The sequence below is a fragment of the Sorex fumeus genome, unplaced genomic scaffold (genome assembly GCF_029834395.1).
Source record: "Sorex fumeus unplaced genomic scaffold, SorFum_2.1 ptg000006l, whole genome shotgun sequence".
In the NCBI taxonomy this organism is placed as follows: Eukaryota; Metazoa; Chordata; class Mammalia; order Eulipotyphla; family Soricidae; genus Sorex; species Sorex fumeus.
The window spans coordinates 11,831,461-11,853,067 of record NW_026606063.1 but is presented as its reverse complement, the minus strand read 5'-3'; the positions used below and the strand labels follow the sequence as shown (position 1 = coordinate 11,853,067).

The 21,607-nt window shown below is 51.2% G+C and overlaps 1 protein-coding gene across 1 annotated transcript in view; it reads right to left on the bottom strand.

Moving 5' to 3' along the window:
* DTNB (dystrobrevin beta) overlaps positions 1-21,607 on the bottom strand; it is a 236,117-nt gene that overhangs the window by 126,720 nt on the left and 87,790 nt on the right. The window contains exons 7-8 of the mRNA XM_056124619.1: positions 21,125-21,230; positions 16,319-16,485 (exon numbers count right to left, since the gene is read on the bottom strand). Coding sequence (XP_055980594.1) covers positions 16,319-16,485; positions 21,125-21,230 — 273 coding nt within the window. The remainder of the gene's footprint in view (positions 1-16,318; positions 16,486-21,124; positions 21,231-21,607) is intronic.

The following is a 21,607-nucleotide window of genomic DNA, read 5'->3' as shown; positions in this document are numbered from 1 at the left end:
AATTCCTCCTCCACACCAGGCTTCCCGCCCTTATTGAGCCAAGGTTTTCATGTATAAATGATCCCATTTGCTTTTCATGAGACTTCTCCATGGCTCCCCCCCCCCACTCCATCCCCTCCCCGCTCCAGGGTACTACAAACTGCTTTTAAAAATTCTGCTCTCTCAGTTCTAAACGTCTGGAGCAAGACGGAGAGGCTATTGCAAAGTGTCAGCCTGCCACCTAGAAACAGAACGCCCATTTCATGTCAGCTGAGGTGAATCCAAATGGATCTTGAAAATTCCGTTATTTCTGGTAACGTGTTGTTCTCAAATGGCTTCGAAGGAACTGCCGCAGAAAGTAAAACGTCACCATGGCTGAGCTCTGACTTTTAACTTAATTTGTCAAAGCTCTAATTTTGATTGATTCCATGGATGGCAGACATGGAAGCCAGGTGATGTTTGGTATTTTCCTGCAACTTAGGAGTGTATTCTCTCTGACAGTTATGCAGGTGTGACTATACGGAATAAAATGCAATTAGTTCGCCTGTGGCCTCTGAAACACGCTGATAAATTCTCAATCCTCTTGCCCTACGGTAAAGGACCCCCTGCTATTCCACGAGCCTCCCCGAGGGCCAGCGGCAGCTGTATCGAGCATGAAGTGCTTACTTGTCTCCAAGGGGTACTGTGAGAATTCAGCGTTGACAGACTGATATTCCCAGGTCTGCCCTGGGAGCCAAAGGGCCACTCACCACACATGCAAAGCCAGCAGTGGGGGTACCCTCGAAGGACCAACATTTGCTACACCAAATGCAAGGGAATGAAAATGAAAAGGGGGGTCAGAGCGACTATACAGCTGCTAAGACGCCTGCCTTGCACGCAGCCAATCCTGGTTTACCCCCTGGCACCCATATGATCCGCCAAGTGCACCAGCCGGGAGTGATTCCCGAGCACCACCAGGTGTGGGGGAAGGGTCGGGATGGGCAGGACAGGGCAGAGGGTGCGACTGTGTACAGGTGACATCCAAGTTCCTGCTCCTAAGTGAGCTGTCATACCCTGCTGGCCTGGGCTGAAAGCAGTCCGTCTGGCGAGGGTGCGGAGCCCTCTCCGGAACAGCAAGCTCACCCACTCGACAGCACCGACAGCATTTCCTCCCTCAGTATTGGAACTGGCAGTTCCTAGTCTCAACTTCACGGAACGATTTTTTTTTCTTTTTGGCTCATACCCAGAGATGCTCAGGGGTTACTCCTGCTCTATGCTCAGGAATTACTCCAGGTGGTGCTGGGGGGGGGGGGGGGGGTACCATATGGGATGACAGGGATCCAACCCGGGTCGGCTGCATGCAAGGCAAACGCCCTCCCTGCTGTACTATCACTCCAGCCCAAAAGAATGATTTCTTTAAGAGCCTTGCTGCTCCCTCCGAGAGCGAACAGTAAACTAGTCCTTACCGTATGGACAGGAGCAAAGAGCAGAGCCCAGACACTGCCAGTCGGGGCAGCAGCCCCTTGAAAAGCAGTTCAACCCTGCCTGGTAACCTGGTGAGCTGTACCTCCCCCTGATCCAGTGCCTCCACCCTGAGAACAGAGCGTGGGCAAACTCCAGCTTGAGGAAGACGGGGACCAGTCACCCACGGCAGCTGTGCTTGGGGAAGCAGAATCAACTGACGTCAACCAATGGCAGAGGAAAATAAGGGGCCTGATTGGCAGAATGGGATGACGCAGAGCTCTGATGAGCTCAGCACCCACAGGGATTGTTTCTACACCAATGCAGGTGCCAGGGAAACTGCAGGTGGTTGCATGTGCTGAGATGCTACAAAAAAAGGTTTCGTTTGTCTGGGGATCACACCTGGTAGTGCTAAGGGCTCACTCCAGGCTGAGTCCGGGGAACTATATGGGGTTCTGGGAATCAAACCAGGATTGGCCTTGGGCAAGGCGAATGACCCACTCCAACGTACTTCCCGCCCACCACCATGCTGCTTTTTTTTTGCTTTTTTTGGGTTACACCCAGCAATGCTTAGGAATTACTCCTGGCAGTGCTCAGGGATGCATATGGGATGCTGGGAATCGAACCCAGGTCGGCCGCGTGCAAGGCAAACGCCCTACCCGCTGTGCTATCACTCCAGCCCCCTTCCCCCCCCCCGCCCCATGCTGCTCTTTTGATGGAGTTTTAACACAAGAGAAACTGGGGCTGGGGTGGGAGCTGGGCAGGAGAGCATGTGTGAGACCCTGGATTCATTCCCTGCACCACCAAAATAGAGAAAGAGCAATAGTACTACATACATATCTGAATGGCCACAACCACAAGCAACAAAACCAAAATGAAAATCTGAATGGAAATATTCAACGCCAGACTCAAACTAGAGGTTATCTCTGAGGAGGGAGGGAGTGAGCTGGGAAGAGAGATCAATTTGGTTTTTCCAGCAAAGATTCATTCCTCTGAAGAAGAAAAGCCAGCCCACAACCCAGCGCTGGCGCTTAGCATGCACGGCCACACCCGGGGCCCATTGGGGCCCTGCATATCCCAGCACAACCCCGATGGCTTTGCTCCGTGGGCAACTTCTGGCCTTACCACAGCACGCACACAGAAGCCCCAGAAAAAAGGGGTACGACGCCCCCCGGAACACAACTAAAAGATGTCTGGATGTTGCGGCCAGAGAGCGCCACCCCAACAAGCAGCTGCGTGAACACTGCAGAGACCACAAGCTCCACAACCTGCAACCCGGGTCTGAGCTGAGGGCAAAGGCCCCTGGCAAGCACGTGCACAAGCACTACAGCTGCACGGGTGGCATGGCCGGGTCACTATGTGAGCACAACTGCTGGCACTGCAAAACCAATAGCAGCAACAACAAAGGCAAAGGGTGGGAGGAGTGGAAGTTTTTTTAAATCAGTGTATCCTGGGGCCAGAGCAGGAGTACAGTGGGGAGGCTGCTTGCCAGGCATGCCGAGTTCGATCCCTGGCATCCCATATGGTCCTCTGAGCACCACCAGGAGATTCTTTTTTTTTTTCTTTTCTTTTTTTTTTTTTTTTGCTTTTTGGGTCACACCCTGCAATCCTCAGGGGTTACTCCTGGCTCTGCATTCAGGAATCACTCCTGGCGGTGCTTGGGGGACCATATGGGATGCTGGGAATCGAACCCGGGTCGACCGCGTGCAAGGCAAATGCCCTACCCACTATGCTATTGCTCCAGCCCCACTACCAGGAGGTTCTTGAGTGACCCCTGAGCACTGCTGAATGTAGCCCTCTCCCCAAAATAAGATAAAAAAAAATTAGTATGTCTGGTAAAGAAAACCTGCAGTAAACAAAATGTTAAAATCCAATAAAGCTGCTTTTTATACAAATGAAATACTTTGGGAGGAATTAGGTATTGGTCCAGAGAGATAACAGAGCAGGCAAGGCATCTGCCTGGCATGCAGCTGACCTGGTTTGACCCCTGGCGCCCCCTACTGTCCGCTGGGGCGGACCCTGAGTGCAGAGCTGGAAGTGAGCGCGGGGTACTGGCTGGGGGTGACCTCAAAACAAATAAACAAAAAGAAATGATGCACCATCCCAGCACCGGGAATGTAACTCAATGATGAAACGTGTGCCTAGCAACTAGGAGAACCAGTTTCAATCCCCGGGGAGAGGAGAGGGAGGAGGGAGGGGGAGGGAAAGAAATGACACAGGTTAGAGGCAGGACAGGCTTAAAGCACATGCCCCCTTGCATGAGCCCGCTGCCCCAGTTCCGTCCCTAGCGACATATGGTGGCCCAGATAACCCCCGGCACCCCTGATCCCTCACACTGAACTGCAGACACCTGGGATGAGGCTCACCAGGAGGGCTCCAGGCTCCAGGGGCTGCTTGAGAGCTGCCCCCCCCCCCCAAGAAATGATACACTGTTCATTTAGAAAATGACAACTCAGACATAAGACAAGCTCAATGATGCGTAGTAAAGCTTATCTGCCACCAAAACCCAATACAATAAAGAATATAAGCTAACAAGCAGGTACTGCACCCCACGAGATTCCAAAACATTTTCCATACATTAATTAAAAAAAGGACAAATAATTGCATGATTAAGTATATTCTTATGAAAATGATGCTATCTATGATATGCTTTTGTTCAACCTTTTTTTTCTCATTTAAGAATGTCTGATGCGCCTCTTTCTATCTCGCTTTCTATCTCTCCTGTTGCGCAGAACACCTGTTACGCACATGCCATAATAAATCTACCCGCTTCACGACTACTCGCTCTTCTGGCCGTCTCCTTGCTGAAGGAGGAGGCTATGCCAAGTGATTCTGCTTATAACACATGGTCACATGGCTCAGAGGGAGATCACTGGCCTTGCATGTACAAGGCCCTGAGTTCAACCCAGCTCTGCCACAGTCTCCTAGGCTGCCAGCAGTGACCTCTCAGCAACGCCGGGGCAGTCCCCCCAATCATCTTTATAACAGAATAAAAATTCCTATTTGGAGTATTGTTAGGCCAAAGGTCATCAACTTTAAAATTTTGTCTTCCAGATGGGATCAGTCCAGGCTGGGAGCTGCTCAAAGGGCCTGGGGCACGTGACGGAGATGCCGGCATGGACCCTAAGAGGACTGATCCAGCGCCACACTGCCTTCCAAACACTGCCGGGCAGGCCCTCCAAAGATGGCACCAAACTGGATCAATGCACACTCCTCCCACGAAGCTTCCAGAGTTTTCTTTGTACTCTTGTCACCACTGCACGTTTTCAGGTGAGTACATAAGGAGTATTTCCCCTGAGCAGCACCGGGTTTGACCCATAAATAACTGCCCCCCCCCATTGTAGGGCTGGAGCAATAATGATAGTATAGTGTGGGGTGAGGGCACGCAGCTGACCCGGGTTTGACCCCCAGCTTCCATATGGCCCCTGGAGCCCCTCCAGGAGTGATTCCTGAGTACAGAGCCAGGAGTAAGCCCCAAGCACTTCCAGGTGTGACCCCGAAAAACAAAACAAACAAATAAACAAAAGGATCATTTCTACAACCCGAAGGATGTTTAAAAACTGGAACAAGTAGGAAACGACAACTGTCACACGGATCTTTATGAACACTGGGCGGGGGGGTGGGGGGGAGACAGGCCACCCCAGATAGGGCTGGAGTGTCCCGGGTTTGATCTCCAGTACCAGATGCACCCCACCACAAATATACCTGACCACCACTGGGTGTAGCCCTCATGAACCCGAGCGCCACTGGGCCCAAGCACTGACCGTTAAGTTAGTGCTGCTGGCACCGTCCTCAGGCCTCCTGGGCAACGCTGGGAAGTAGCCCCCTCCAAAAAAGAAACCGCCACCAATTAGCAGACTAAGGGTCTGTGATCTCTGGGGAGCGGGCACTCCGATGGAGCCTGGGAACCGTGCGGGCCAGACGCAGCCATCTCAGAGGGTCACTCAGGGACCCAGCGGGCACTGTACACGTGCTCTCCCGCCTCAGCTGCTTCCCTGACCGGGCCAGCTGCACTCTGAAATACACAGGCCTCACAGCATGGCAGAGAGGGGGTGGGGAAGAAGCAGGACTAGGTGCATCTGAAGGCTCTGAGAAGCTGCCGCTGGGAAGGGAGCCAGGAGAGAGAACAGAGGTCGCAAGGACAACAGGTGCCAGCGAGTGAGTGAGGGACCTAAAGGCCAGACCCTCCCTCGAAAGGTCTCCGGACATGCCGGGAAGGCGACACCTCCGCATGACAGAAGTCCCCCTGATGGAAAAGATGCGTCCAGCACACACGCGTCAGGAGCCCGCTGGCATGGGGACGCCTGGAGGCAGACAGAATGAGCTCAGGCAAAGGGACAGGAAGGTGCAGGGCTGGGGCGCACCAGGCTGGGAAGCCCAGGAGACCTGCCCCAGCTTCTCTCCCAGACTCGGCCGAATCCTGGGACGGGTTCACTGAAGGAAAATGGGGCTGGGGCGGAGCAAGCACCAGGCTGGGTCTACACTGTCCACTGTGTGGCCACACTCGAGCCCTCCAAGCACTCTCACAGGTCCTGGTAGGAACTGAGGGTCGGGGGAGGGGAAGGGGCCACTGATGAGCACTGTATGGGTCAGCAACTACTGCCCAAGTAGCATTCCACAAACTTGTCTAGTGGGGGGGGGTGGGGGGGGGAAGAGTCCAGAGGTACTCGCTGAAAACAAAACAAAGCAAGGGACAGAGAGATGGTACCTGGAGGAAGGCACGTGCCTTGCACATAGCTGGCCCCGGTTTGGTTCCCGGCATCCCATACAGCAGGAGTGATCCCTGAGCACAGAGCCAGGAGCAAGCCCTAAGCAACGCCAACCCCAAATTAAATCAACACCCACACAAATGCCTCTATTCAACCCAGACCCACTATTCAAAGATGCACAGGAGCGGAGGCTGGAGCTGTATCGCTGCCAGCACAGAGATGGGTTCTGGGGCCACCGAGAAGCCCACAGAGGCGCGAGGGAACTGACAGACACCTCCGAGGACGGTGCCCATTGGGAGCGCCGACATCATGGGGGCCGGGAGTCTGAACCTGGACCAGGGGCCTGAGCGGGAACGAGGGCTGTTCAGAAGCAAACGTGCCCTGAGGTTCTCGCAGAAGAACCAGCTCGGGTGGGGCGCCAAGCACGCGGTGCTGGAGAAAGAAGCCGGGGTGCACGGAGTGGGTGATCTGGAGCAACGCCCCAACACGTGTGTGACAGACACTGGGGGAAGGGCTTGGCCCCGGCTCTCCATCTGCCTCTCAGAAGGCTCCAGCACTAGGGGCCAGAGCCAATGGCGCTAGTGCTGGGGGCGGGAGGGGGGGGAATGCCGTCACGGGGGGCCGGCTCCAAGCCAAGCCTCGGGTGGGCTCTGGCGGCCACCTGGGAGGACAGGGAAAAGATCTGAAGCCGGAGCCGGGGCTGCGGGTGAGTGAGGACGGCGGCGCATCTGCAGAGGCCACGGCCCGTGCGTGCGGGTGAGCTCATCCTCTCTTGGCACGGGGCAGCCTGCCTTGTCATCTCCCCGCGCCAGGAAGAGCCAGGCCGCAGTTGAAAAGAAAACGCCGCGCGGGCTGCACCCCAGGCCCTGCTTTGATAAGCTTCCATCTTTCGCACAGCTGGGCCCGTGTCAAACGCAGAAGTTCTGCGGCTGTCGGTGGCGGGGAGCATCGACAAAGTGCCCAGATGCCCCCGGCAGAAGGAGTGACGCTCGCACATGGCCCCTGAGATCAGGTCTGCACCCCGATCTCTGCAAGTGGCAGCCCCAGGCTAACTTGGGCAGCAAATTCTGAGTTTAAAAAGGTGTTCCCTTTTTTCTCTTTTATGTTTCGAGACACAGCCTGCAGTGCTCAGGGGATACTCTGGGCTTGGTGCTCAGGGTTTAGCTCCAGGCACACACTCCAGGGATCAAATCCAACCTCCACATGCAAATCCTGTGCTTGGTCCGTGAGCGGAAAAGAAAGGGGTCAGCTACATTGATCTGGGGTTGGCCCCAGGTTCAAATGTATAATCGAGAGCAGAGCCAGGAGTCACGTCTACAAGAAGGCAGCCCCAGGAGGTGGCCCGGGAGGTCTGTGGTGGATTCCCTGTCCCTGTCCTGGTGGGCTGCGAGTGTCCCCTAAAGATGTTGGCGATGACATGAACATCCAGACCAATGTCCAGGCTGAGCAACGTAGGTATGACATCCGCTGTGGTGGGCTTCGTTCGCAGACAGAAGGTGTGAGTCAAATAAAGACTCTCATGTGCGTGCACAAAAAAGGACTCTCATGCACGCACACACACACGCACGCACACACATATATGCATGCACGCACGCACGCACGCACGCACACTCCTTAGGCTGAGTCGGGTTACCGTGAGATCATGTATCCCAAGTGACAAGCTCACCAGCCTCTGAACCCAGAGAACATGCCCAGCCCTACAGTTCTCAGGCTACAGGCTAAAGTGGGCGACATGCCACCAGCTCGCGGGGGTGCTTGCCCCAGAGGCCCCAGACCCACGGGCCTCTCCAAGTGGCGTGTTCCCTGGAGCCCCCGGGGAGAGCTCAGCCCCTCTGACGTGGCTCCCACCCTGGAGCATGCAGAAGCAGGAGCACACACGTCTAGGACCACCGAGTTGGTCCCGGGAAACACACTGGTCTGCTCTGGACCCTCCTTCACCCACGATCCCTGCACCCCACAACCTCCAGCCACGGGCTAGACTGTGCTTGCTCATCACAGAAAACCTCAATCCTGAGCTCCCTGTTGTCATTTCAACATCTCCCAGCTTCCTCCCAGCGCTGCAGAGCCCTGGGGACCACCTTCACCCAGCCCGTGTCCCTCAGACCTTGCTTCTCTTCCACCAACCGACAGCCCACAGCCCACAGCTGTGCTCCTGTCTTGGCAGCTCGCCCAGCTCACTCTGTCCTTCTCCTTTGCCCTACCCTCTGGGCCAAAACCCTGCCCCAGGCCTGTCTGCTCACGTTACTGTGGGGAAGAAGTGAAAATCAATCACCGCTAGGCGACAGGCCTGACTTTCCATTCACAGGCACCAAGCTCAACCGAGTCACTCCTCTCTGGGTGTCAGTCAGTCACCAACCTCAACCGAGTCGCTCCCCTCTGGGTCTCAGTCAGTCACCAAGCTCAACCAAGATGCTCCTCTCTGGGTGTAAGAGTCAGTCAGTTCCTCAGGGGCCCGAGAGACGGTATGGCAGAGGGCCGCTGCCTGGCACCTGGCCAGCCTGGCTTCAATCCCCAGCACCCACATGGTCCCCAGAGCTCCCCCAGGTCCCCGGAGTCCCACCAGGAGTGAGCCCTGAGTACAGTCAGGAGAAACCCCCAAGCACAGTCGGGGGCGGCCCCCCCAAAACTAAAACCAAACAAAAATGAGTCATTTCTTCACAAGATGAAATCGTGTAGTGGCAGAACAAGTCAGAGGGAGGAGGACAAATACCAGATGACCTCAGCCATCTGTGGTAAGAGACAAAACAAGGGACCAGACGGTATCGAACAGATACAAAGCCTGATCTTAGAGGATAAAACCCAGATTACCAGTGTGCAGGGGGGAGATTCAGAGATGGACTTGAGGTGATGTAGGGACAGTGGTGTTGGGATATAAAGTAATTTCATACATTACATTAATACCACGATGTACCTCTACCTTATTATTTTTTTTAAAGCCACTTATTCAGGGGCTGGACAGATAGCACAAGGCCTAAGGCCCTTGACCTATCCCAGTTAATTCCCTGGCACCCCACCATGGCCCCCCAAGAATCATGGGAAGCAAATCCCAATCAGAATCAGGAGGAATCCCGTGTACTTCTAGTTGTGGTCCAAAAATAAAAAGTAATTTCTTTGAAAAACAACAACAACAAACACTGTTCTTGAGGCTAGAGGAATAGTCTAGTGGGTAAGGAGCCTTCCACTGGCTCAGTCCTGGGCATTGTGTCCGGTCAACCAAGTCCCACCACGAGTGAGCCCTCAGCAGTCCCGCATGACCCCAAACAAACACTGCTCCCATGACACACTGGAAAGTTGTTCAACACCTAGTACAGTAAGGAAGTTACATGGCCAACCATGTAAAATACTGTAAAATCCACCCTTAAAGGTACAACTGGCCTTTTTTAGAATGTTCAAAGAGCTGCATAACCATAATTATTACCTAATCTCAGAATAATTCATCACTAACCCCCTGAAAGAAACCGCAACTCATCAGCAGTGCCCTCTGCCCTCGTCCCACTTCCCGTTGCTGGGTCTTTGGCTATTCTGGGCATTTCCTATAAAGGGAATCATACCTGGTTGGTATTTGGGGTCTGACCGCCATCACCGAGCTGAGCCCCCAGGTTCACCTGTGTTTCAGCATGCATTACCCTGCTTACTGCCTACCTAGTAATACTCCATTCTTCCGATATGACTCCATCTGCCCCTCACCAGGACACTTCTGTTGTTTCTGCTTTAAAATTCCATTTTGAATCATGCTGTTATGATCATTCATGTTACAAGTTTTTGTATGGGCAAATATTTTCGATTTTTTTAAAAAAATTTTTTCCTGGGAGGGATATTATCCATGATGGTGGAAAATGGGCACTGGTGGAGGGATGGGTATCTGATCATTGTATAATTGAAATCAAAGCACAAAAAATTGTAAATCTACAACTTTAAAAAAAATAAAATAAAATAAGGGGGAAAAAAATATTTTTTTCCTTTTTGGGGTCATACCCGCGATGCTCAGTGTTTACTCCTAGTTCTGCATTTAGGAATTACGGCTGGTGGTGCTCAGGAGACCATATGGGATGCTGAGGATTGAACTCAGGTCGGCCGCATGCAAGGCAAATGTCCTATCAGCTGTACTATTGCTCTGGCCCCGTATTTCCGATTTTCAAGAGTTTCTGATTCCTGCCAGGGAGGAGAACTGTCAGAATACACGGTAACTCTAAGTTTAATATTTTAAGGATGACTAGCGTGTCCTGAAGTGGCACCATTTCACATCCTCACCAGCAGTGCATTAGGGCTCTGATTTCTTCACATCCTTTGTGACACTTGTCAGTCTTCTTATTTCCGCCAAAAACACAGTGGGGGTGAAACATTACCTTAATGTGGTTTTGATTTGCACTTCCGGAATGATTAATGAGGTTAAACAAATTAACCCTTTGTTGTTTGCTTTTGTGCGACACTTGGTGGCGCTCTGGGGCTACTTGCAGTGTGATTGTGGGGTACAGGTCACTCCCAGTGGTGGTGGAGTGGGGGGCATGAGATGCTGGCGATCGAACCCAAAGCATGTGCTCCAAACCAGCCCACTGAGCTATCTCTCCAGTCCCAACTTGACCGTTTTTAAGCATATGGTTTGGCAGTGTTAAGTACATTCACATTATTATAAAAACAGTTCTCCATGACAATGAGAGCTGGAAATGATCTCTCTGTACAAGAACCGAGTGCTAAAAGGAGGTAAAATGATATATACAATAACCTTCCAGTACCTGTATTGCAACCATAATGGGAGGGAGGGGGAGGGGGAGGGAGGGGGAGGGGGAGGGAGGGAGGGAACTGGGGACATTGGTGGTGGGAAATGTACACTGGTTAAGGGACTGGTGTTGAAACACTCCCTGTATGACTGAAATCGTGGGCAACTTTTTGACTGTTTCAATTTTTAAAAAATTTTTTTGACCGTTTCAATTTTTTTTAAAAAGGAGGGGGTATATATACTTAAAAAAAAAAAATTCTCCAGAACCTTGTGACCTGCCATAGATGAGCAGGTGACAGTTAAGAGCCTCCCTCACGCCAGCTCCTGGAACTTCCATTCGCCTTTCCATCTGCCCACTTATAAATCTATTTGGTGGTTGTTTTTTTTTAAAATTGTTGCTGAGCTGTTAGAGTTCTTTATAATTCTGGATACAAGCCCCTTTCAGAGATATGAATCGAAACTATTTTTAAGTTTTCAGTAGGTGCTTTTACTTGACTGCTAAAGCCTTTGAAGAGATTTTATCTCAATGAAGTCCAATTTTTCTATTTTTCTCCTGTTGCTTGTGCTTTTCATATTTTACCTAAGAAGTTATTGCCTACTCTGATATCACAAATTGCAATACCTCTATTTTAAGAGTCTTGTCATTTTTAACTCTTAGGTTTATTAAAAGATTTGGAGTTAAAATCTGTATATAGAGTCTGCTGAGGTTTACATTCATCCTTTTGGGGGCTGGAGAGATAGCACAGCGAGCAGGGCATTTGTCTTGCACACGGCTGACCCGGGTTCAATTCCCAGCATCCCATATGGTCCCCTGAGCACCACCAGGAGTAACTCCTGAGTGCAGAGCCAGGAGTAACCCCTGTGCATTGCCAGGTGTGACCCAAAAAGCAAAATAAATAAATAAATTCATCCTTTTGTACATTATCATCCAATTATCCTGACACCTTCTGAAAAGACTAGACTTGCCCCATCGAATGGCCTTGGCACCAGCTCCAAACCAATCAGCAATCACTAGTGGACTGTCCAGGCTGCTGCTTCACCACTTCTGTCCTTGTGCAAGCTCCACACTGACTTTTGGGCCACACTTGGTGACGCTCAGGGTTTACTCCTGGCGGGCTCGGGAGAGCAGCTGAGGCGCATGGGCTGGAGCCTGGGCCGGCGGCCTGTGGAGCAAGTGCCCTGCCTGCTGTCCCCTGCCGCCTTAGCTCCTCCTCACTGTCCTGACTGGTTTTGCTTGGTGTAAGTTCTGAAATCAGAATGCAGGAGTCTCCAATGTTTTATTTTTAAAAATTGTTCCAGCGACTTTGGGTCCTCTAATTTCCATAAATTCTATGATCAGTTTATAGCAGCCAGTTAAAAAAAAGGGGGGACCTGATATTTTTACCGGGAGTACATAGACTATGCAGATGAATCTGATGAGTATTGCCTATCTTAATACAAAATCTTCCAACCCGTGAATAGGGTTTATCTATGTACTTAGCCTTTCTAGTTTTCTTCAAAGGTTATTTCCTTTAAGGTTATTTTTATTGGTTTTTTTCTTTGCTTTTTTTTTTTTTGAGGGGTATGTGTGTGTTATACTGAGCAATGCTCAGGGATTATTACTCCTGGCACCTTGCTCAGGAACCACTCCTGGCGGGCTCGGAGGACCATATGCGATGCCAGGGATCACACCTGGGACAGCTGTGTGCAAGGCAAATACCTTACCCTATGTGCTATCACTCCAGCCCCTAATATACAAGTTTTATACCTCTTTAGGTTAAATTTACTTCTGTTTTGTTCCTTATAATGCTACTATAAATGAAATTGCTTTCTTCATGTCATTTTTGACTCTTCATTACTGGTAACTGAAAATATAAATGCCTTTTGGCCCATTGATTTTCTGTCCTACAGACCTGCTAAACTTGTTCATTACATCAACAGCTGTCGCTTTCACACATTCCTTACCTTCTACAAAAAATCATGCAGTCTGAATACAAACAGTGCTACTTCTTCATTCACAAAAATGGAGACATTTCATCCCCTTTTCTTATCTCCCTGGTTAGCTACTTTGTATACGAATGACTAGAAGTGGCAAAGGTGGATATTCTTGTCCTGTTCTTAATCTCCCGAAGGAAGCTGTCCTCTCTCACCACTACTTACAGTTTTCACTTGTAATAGGGGTGTAGGTTCTACCAAACTTCCCCCCACATTTATTTAAATGACCACGTACTTTTTGCCCTTAATTGCATTATAAAGTGTAATATATCGATTTTTGCATGTGGAATCGATCTTGCGTTTCTGGGAGCAACGCAGAAGCACTCTTTCCTCACTGACAACATCTTACTTTGGGGATTCTAGAGCTATGTCAGGAGAGGGACAGGAATTAAATTTTGGTCTGCCCAGGTGGAAAGGCAATCATTACTGTTCCAGGCCTGGACTCCCAGAGGAAAAGATGCCCAGCCAACTGAGTCCAGGGCATGCTAAAGGGGCCCGTACTGTATATGTATACATATATATTCGATTTAACTTATTATTATTATTATTATTAATTAGTAATGAGCTGTAGCAACGCTATTAACAGGACTTTCATCAAATCCAAACACTTCATCCTCCAGAGCTTTGGACAAGGCAGGTGAAGAGCCGGGTTCCCAGGTGCAGCCTGCCCTCTGCTGGGAAGGAAGGTGAAGACGCGCCTGGCAGCTCCCTTACGTAACCTCCACCGCCCACGGTGCTACAGAGCAATGCACCACATCTGGGGCATGCGCACACGCACACACACACACACAAGGCACAACACACACACACACACATACCACACCACACACACACACATACAAGAGGAAGCAGGTGGAAATTCTCCTGCTTTCTCTCTGAAGAACAGGGTGGGCTGAGATTTGCAGAAGGAAGGCAGCGGATGGGGATGGGCAGGCAGGAAATGGAAGCGGGCATGTTTATGTCCAGCCCTTCTGCATAACAGAAGGAAGAGGAAAGGGTCGCGAGCTTGGGTCTGGAGAAAAACCAAAATGATGCAGAGATGGGTGTGCTCAAAACCCCTGACAGCAGGCAGAGCAGACCAGGGAGAGGGAAGAGGGAGGAAAAGAGGGAGAGAGGGAGAGAGGAAGAGAGAAGAAGAGAGAAAAAGAGAGAGAAAGGAGGAGAGGGAGGGTGGGAGAGGGGGAATTGGAATAGACCAGGGGGAAAGAAGACTAGTTTTAACAGGCTACTTAATTGCCATTTAAGGGGAAAAAAACCCAAAAACGATAGCCAAAACGCATCCCCCCCAAAATTTCCTCCAAATCAGAATCCTGGAAGTGTGGTAACAAAATGCCTGGGGAGGCAGCTTGGCGGTCTCGCCTGCCCGGGCTCTGCACTCAGGCCGGAGGTCCAGTCCCAGACCCCGAGGGGAAGCAGTCTGGGCCGCACACACCTGATGCCCTGGAAGGACCTTCCAGGAAGGGCCCCTGTGTGGCGACAATTTCCCTTACACTGCTGCCGCGTGCACATCCTCAGGTGAAGGCCCTTCTCCCTTCTGCTCCTAGCTAACCCCTGGGGCTCACAGTACCAAGGTATATAGCCCACAGGCCCTAGGTAATGGCCAGGGTCAGCAGTAAAGCCAGCAGCCTGCCCATCTCCCCTGAAGATGTGCTAGAACCCAGGCTGGCCACCGTCGCCAAGAGTGGCTTCTGCAATCCTGCAATCCTTCACCAGGCATGCAGGGGAAGATCCCTCACGCCCATCAGCTCTTTCAACAGCCCTAACTCTGGCCCAGATATCAGGGGGCAACCAAGCCAGCACTCCCACCCTGCCAAACCTGGAACCCCAAATTCATGAGGTAATGAAGCGACTGTGCTTTTTCCAAGCACATATTTTCAGGGTTTGAATGTTGTAGAGAATGCTGCTGGAAACGAAGGGTTAAGTTTCTGCCCCTCTCCAGCGGGGGAACCTGCATCAGACTGTGTGGTGGCAGCCTTCCCTTCATTTCATCATCCTCTTTCAAGTAGCAATGTTGGGTGGAGGCTGCCTCCTGGCTGGCCTCTGGGGTTTACAAATCACACCATGCTTAGTATCACTCATTTTTTTTTGCTAGTTTCTCAAATTCATTTCCACAGGTCTCTTCTGAAAATATTTTTTTGGCTTTTGGTGCTCAGGGATCACTCCTGGTGGGGCTCAGGGACCCAGATATGGTGCCAGGATAGCACCCAGGGCGGAGGCATGCAAGACAAGCTGCGGGCCCATGGCACTACTGCTCCAGCTCACCTTGTTCGTTCTTTGGGGGGCTATACCAGCTGGACTCAAGGTTAACTCCTGGCATGCCCAGAGGGACCATATGGGGTGCTGGGGATTGAACTGGGGGGGGGGGGCGCAAGGTATAGGTGTCCTTTCTTTTCCTATTGCTCCAATCCCCATTTCCAGGCCACCAACATGGAGAGATACATATAGGAAATGTCCCTCATCTTAGAGAATCCTAAATTTAACTCTTTTATTTTCTTTATATCATTTAAACACTGAAAATGAGAAAAACGTGTTTTGAAAAAGAGTTTTCTTTGCTCTGGGGCAGGGTGTGGCTACGCCGTGGTGCCAGGGTCGGAGGGACTCAGAAAACACCTTAACCCCTGCACTGCTTCCTGGAAAAAAGAGCTCTCAGCCTGATGTAAAGTGCAGAGAAAAGCATTTGGGCTCATCACACCTTTTTTTTTTTTTAATAACAAAGCCAAATTTTACTTTGTATGGAGAGTATGGTAGCTTTTCATTTTTCTGGGTAAAAGGGACAGATGCCAGTGGAATTCTATCTCGATACCTTTGATTTTTAAAATCTTAATTTTTTTTCTTTTTTCTTTTTGGGTCACACCCGGCGATGCACAGGGATTACTCCTGGCTTTGCACTCAGAATTACTCCTGGCAGTGCTCGGGGGACCATATGGGATGCTGGGAATCGAACCTGGGGGCTGCATGCAACGCAAACACCCTACCCGCTGTGCTATTACTCCAGCCCCAAAATCTTACTTTTTATTTTTTTAATTTTTTTTTTTTTTTTGCTTTTTGGGTCATACCCAGCGATGCACAGGGGTTACTCCTGTCTCTGCACTCAGGAGTTACTCCTGGCGGTGCTCAGGGGACCATATGAGATGCTGGGAAACGAACCCGGGTCGGCCACGTGCAAGGCAAACGTCCTACCCGCTGTGCTATCGCTCCAGCCCCCAAATCTTACTTTTTAAAGGCCAGAGAGTGCAGGGCACCTGTCTTACAAGCGCCTGCACCAGGCTGGAGTCCCCACCCCACAGAGGTCCCCGCCCCAAGCAGTGCTGTACCCCAGGCCCACACACTGAACCTTGGTTCCAGTAGGCCGATAACCAGCGGGAGGAGCGCCCGGGCCTCCTGAGCACCTCTTGAAAGGCAAAACAAACCAAAACTTCCACTTTTAAGTCCCCTGAACGACGCAACTGCCAACTCCCGCAGCCTCGTAAATGTTAGAAGTGGGTCCCCGGAAAGTTACCCAAGAGGAGTGCTCCTTCATCTGGTGTTGGTTGCTGTGGGGGCCGCTGGCGTGGCCGCGCCAAAAGCAGTTCTGGCAGAGCTGGTAGCTGTGGCACTGCTGGCACCGGTACCGGAAGCCCATCATGCTCTCACAGCGGCAGTAGGAGCACTCCACGGGGTGGAAGACTGCAGGGAGCACGGGGAGAGGAGGGAGAGAGGAAGAGCTTTCACTCAGACTTCCACACCCAGGAAATCATGTCCACGTAGAGCGGCAAAGGCGAGGAGCCCCCCTCCCTGCCCCAACCCCAAGACCCCAAACCTCCTCCCAGTTAGTCCCTCTGCTCGAGCACGGACAGGCGGAAAGGAGCAAGCTTGGGTCTTGGAGCCTGGGAGAGAGATCCAGGGACTGGAGGGGGAGGAAGGGAGGGAGGAAGAAAGGGAGGAAGAAGGGAAGGAAGAGAGAGGGAGGGAGGGAGGGAGGATGAGAGGGAGGAAAGAGGGTGGAAGGAGGAGGGAGGAAGAGTGGAAAGTGGGAAATGAAACGAATTTCATTTCATTCTTGAAATGAAATTCACAGAGGATGCGCAAGGAGCTTCCCTTCATCTCCATCCTTCTGCCACTCTCCCCAAGAGCCAGAGAGTGCCACGAGGCTCTAAGAGCTGGCGCAGCCTCAGTGCCTGTTGACTGTAGCCAACTCTGCCCTACGCCCTCGGACCCAAGACTCCAGGTGCTGCTGAAGGTCAGACCTCCACTCAGCTGCAGGCAGGTGGGGAGGAGAAAGCCCGGCATGTGTGAGGAACACTGAGAGCAGAAGCAGGGCTGGAGAGTGGGTTTCTGCCGGCCACGCTGCAGCCCCTACAACCCCGCTCCTTCCGCACCCCCCTCTGTCCTACAGGCTGGCCTCCTTCCTTCACGTGATTAACATAAGTTTCTCCTGTGACTCCCTGGGAAAATCGTGAGTGAGGAACCATTTTAGACCAATGAAAGGACCGAGTCCTGCAGAGAGCAAACCTCAGAGTCTTCCCTGCTCTTCACAGCAACTCAGGAAATACTGTGGCAAAGAGCAGGACCCACGGGGCAGAAGGACTCACACACAGGTACAAGGTGAGCACTGCTGGCTGAGGGACTCACTGACCGTGAGAACTGCTGGCCAGGGGGATTGACTGTGAGCACTGATGGCAGGAGTGGCTGACTGTGAGCACTGCTGGCCAGGGGACTCACTGACCATGAGCACTGCTGGCTGGGGGAACTCAATGACCATGAGCACTGCTGGTAGGAGCCCTGCATGTGAGTCAGTGTGAACTGCAGAACACACAATGCTCTCTGGTGTGTGCACATGGTCCCTGCGTCCCTTCACCTTTGAGCACAAGAAAAGAAGTCGATGGAAAGAGATAGGATTCAAATTTTCACCGGAACCCGCTGACCAGAACTCCGGGCACAAATACCATCTTACTTTGGTCAGTGGCCTGGCCATCAAAAATGGACTTTGACGACAGAATTAAGACTCAGACACGGTGACTCATAATTGAGCATCTGTGAGAAGAAGAGCAGAACAAGTCCACTTCCAGACTAAGTGAGATCAGGAACGAAGTACAGAGAATGTGTTTCCTTCAAGTGAAATCTTTTGTCATGAAAAAATATCTCTAAGAGACAAGAGAGACTGAGAGAGACAGAGAGCACAAGAGAGAGTGAGGGAGAGCAAGAGAGAGAGAGAGAGAGAGAGAGAGAGAGACGCTCAGAACTACACAGGGGCCCGAGTCCCGTTGGCTGACTCTCCCTGATCAGTCTGAGCTGCTCAGCCATGCTGAGCTCCGGGGAATCTGCATTTCTATGCAGTCTCTCTTCTCCAGCAGCCCAGAGCAGGGCAGGAGTGAATGAAGTGGGAGCAGGTGAAGGAGCAGAGAAGCAGAGAGTGGAAGGAGCCCGGTGCACGGTGCTGAGGACAAGCACAGTCAGGGGGCCAGACAAGGGCATCTCCCTGGCCCTGCCACCCCACGGTGCGGCTGGAGACCAACTGGAGAGGAAAAACGTTTCCTGGGAGGAGGAGACGTCCAGCCGTGCTCGGCAGCGGTGGTGCTTTGGGACCATGGGGCACTGCAGCTGAAACCTGGGCTTCCCCGGGCAAAGCATGCACAATAACCCTCTGCCCCATCTCCACGCCTGAGAAACAGTAACTGTGGGGGATGGAGGGATAGTACAGTGGGTAGGGCACTTCCCTTGCATGCAGCTGACCTGGGTCTGACCCCTGCGACCCCCATATGATCCCCCAGGCACTGCCAGGAGTGATCCCTGAGCACAGAGCATAGAGGCAGGAGTAAGCCCTGAGCACAGCCAGGTGTAGCCCCAAAAAAACAAAACCAAAAAATAATATTTTGCTTAATATATATCTTTACAAATAGTAATTTCCATACAAGTGATGAATTGCACTGGAAGTGTCCAAATCTTAAAAAAAAAAAAACCGAAGATTTAATTTTAGAATTTCTTTTCCACTAAAAGGGAGATAAATGTTAGTATCTTAAGTGGTGTGTTTTATTTTTATGCGCATCAGGGTTTTCATAACATGTGAGAAAAACTATCACTTCTTAGTTTGGAGGACTCATAGATAAAATTCACTTACTACAAAGTCAGAATGAAATGTTCAAACATTAGTATAGGAGAAGCAAAATGATTTTAAGAAAAAAAATCAGCTAACTACTAAAATACTTATAAAAATACATTCCACAAAGAAGTAATAATCCTAGGGGCTGGAGCGATAGCACAGCGGGTAGGGCGTTTGCCTTGCACACGGCCAACCTGGGTTCGATTCCCAGCATCTCATATGGTCCCCTGAACACCGCCAGGAGTAATTCCTGAGTGCATGAGCCAGGAGTAACCCCTGAGTAATGCCGGGTGTGACACCCCCAACCCCCCAAAAAAGAAGAAATAATAGCCCTATAATGATTTAAAAGTATTGGTCTCTAAAAATTATGCTTAAAAATTTGGCTGTTTTACAACACAGCGTCTTCAAAAGCACGCTGTCATGCGCACATTTTGTAAATAAACTTTTTTGCTGTAGCAGGCATTTGTAAAACATCCCAATTTATTCTACCATTTTGGGAGAAGATTAGCTAATCGGAGCCACAAACGCAGGGGTGAAAGCACCTGTCTTGGACCCCACTGACCCTGGTTTGACTCCTGCAGAGCCAGGAACAGGCCCTAGCACTGCCAGGCATAGCCTCAAATCCCTGTCCAAAATTTTGATCTAGCTGTTTTAGCACAGTCAAGAGAGTTCAGACCTTTACAAAAAGATTCTCAGGTCAAGGATGTGGACCGTGGTGGAGCAAGTCCCTTGATGTGGGAGACCCTTGGTTCTAGCAACAAAGTTCTCACCAAAGGGCTCTGGACGGGAGTCTAGAGATGACTGCAGCTCCCAACAGGAGAGAGGAAGTCGCCTTCCAGCCGTTCTCTGCTACGAGCCCGACTCTTCCATGAATGAGACACAGGCAGGCCCAAGGGAGGAAGGCAGGGAGCCGGCGAAGGCCTCTCCTTGCATCATCCCGGCCTTCCAGGGAGAAACACGGAGAGCAGCAGCAAGACAGAGAGTTGCAAAGAGCAAAGTGCCATTTCAAGTCCCAGAGAGATGGAAAGTATGTCACGTTTCTGAGGAGGACACGACAGACAGACTCAAGGCACAAGCAGTCAAGGAAAAACGGAGGAGTGTGTGTGTGGGGGTGGGGTAGGAAATAGTCCAGCAACCTGAGTTTGATCTCTGGCACCACCTGGTCGCCTGAGAACTGCCAGGTGGATCCTGGAGGCCCCCACGTACTTCCTGGTGCAGCCTGGGTGGTCTCTGGCACTACAGGTGGCACTGCAGGTTTGAGTAGCACAGACCCACATCTTAGGGTCCAACCACTGGACCACCCGGCCATGGCTGAGTATCATGGAAGATGGCCCCAGGATGCGAGTATTCCCTGGGAGTTGAGCAGTGTAACCCAGTCACTGTCACTGTCCTCCCGTTGTTCATTGATTTGCTCAAGCGGGCCCAGTAACGTCTCCATTGGAGACTTTTTTTGTTGTTACTGTGTTTGGCATATGGAATACGTCACGGGGAGCTTGCCAGGCTCTGCCGTGTGGGTGAGATACTCTCGGTAGCTTGCCAGGCTCTCCGAGAGAGGCGGAGGAATCGAACTCAGGTCGGCCATGTTGGCTGCGTGCAAGGCAAACGCCCTACTGCTGTGCTATAAAGTGTAACCCAGTGCTGAAACTATTTCCATAAAAGATTCTATGTAAAGGAAACTGTTTCCCATAAAAGATTCCAAATTCTGGGCTGGAGCGGTAATAAAAATGGGTAGGGCATTTGCTTTGCATGCGGCCGACCCGGGTTCAATTTCAAGCATCCCATATGGTCCCCTGAGCACCGCCAGGAGTAATTCCTGAATGCAGAGCCAGGAATAACCCCTGTGCATTGCCGGGTATAACCCAAAAAGCAAAAAAAAAAAAAAAAAATTTCAGATTCTATCTAATGTAGGTGGCTGAGAAGAGGTTTACTCAACTGTCTGAGCAATTATTATTATTTTTTTAAAAGCTCAAAAGAGGTGGCAGGGGAGCCCTGAGCTCCGTCAGGAGGGTTCCACAGGAGGACAACGGGATGTGAGCTGCAAAGCTGTCTGACCTGGTGCCATTCTCTAGGCGATACAATCGCCCTGCCTCAATACACACACCCTTAGTTTTGTTTCTGAGAAATATTTCCCCTTTGGAAAAAGCAAGCCCAGATTCAAACGAAGGCGGGCCAGCAACAAGCCTTCTGGTGTCCGGGGCCAAGACCATTATTGCGAGCGTGGCTTACCGTTCTCCACGTGCGCGAGCCTGTGCATGAGTGGCAGCCAGACGAGGCACTGGGGAGGGGGGTCGGCCATCATGGTGTCCAGGAACATGTTGAGCATGATCTTCTTCTAGGAGGACAAAAAACAAACACATTTCCCCGTTATTGAAGCATCTCTCGGGGCTGGAGCGACAGCACATGGCCGACCCAGGTTCGATTCCCAGCACCCCATGTGGTCCGCCAAGCACCACCAGGAGTAATTGCTGAGTGAAGAGCCAGGAGTGACCCCTGAGCATCGCCAGGTGTGACCCAAAAAGAAAAAATAAAGTATCTCTCAACTTCAAGATTTAGTTTTGAATTCTCCCAACCACGTCTTGAACCAAAATTACGGTAAATTTGGGAGCAAAATGACATCGCATTTGACAGCAGAACTACGATGCAGCATTCTACACAAATGCCTTCCCACCAACGTGACTTCGTCTTGGAGCAACGATCACAGTCAGTGGA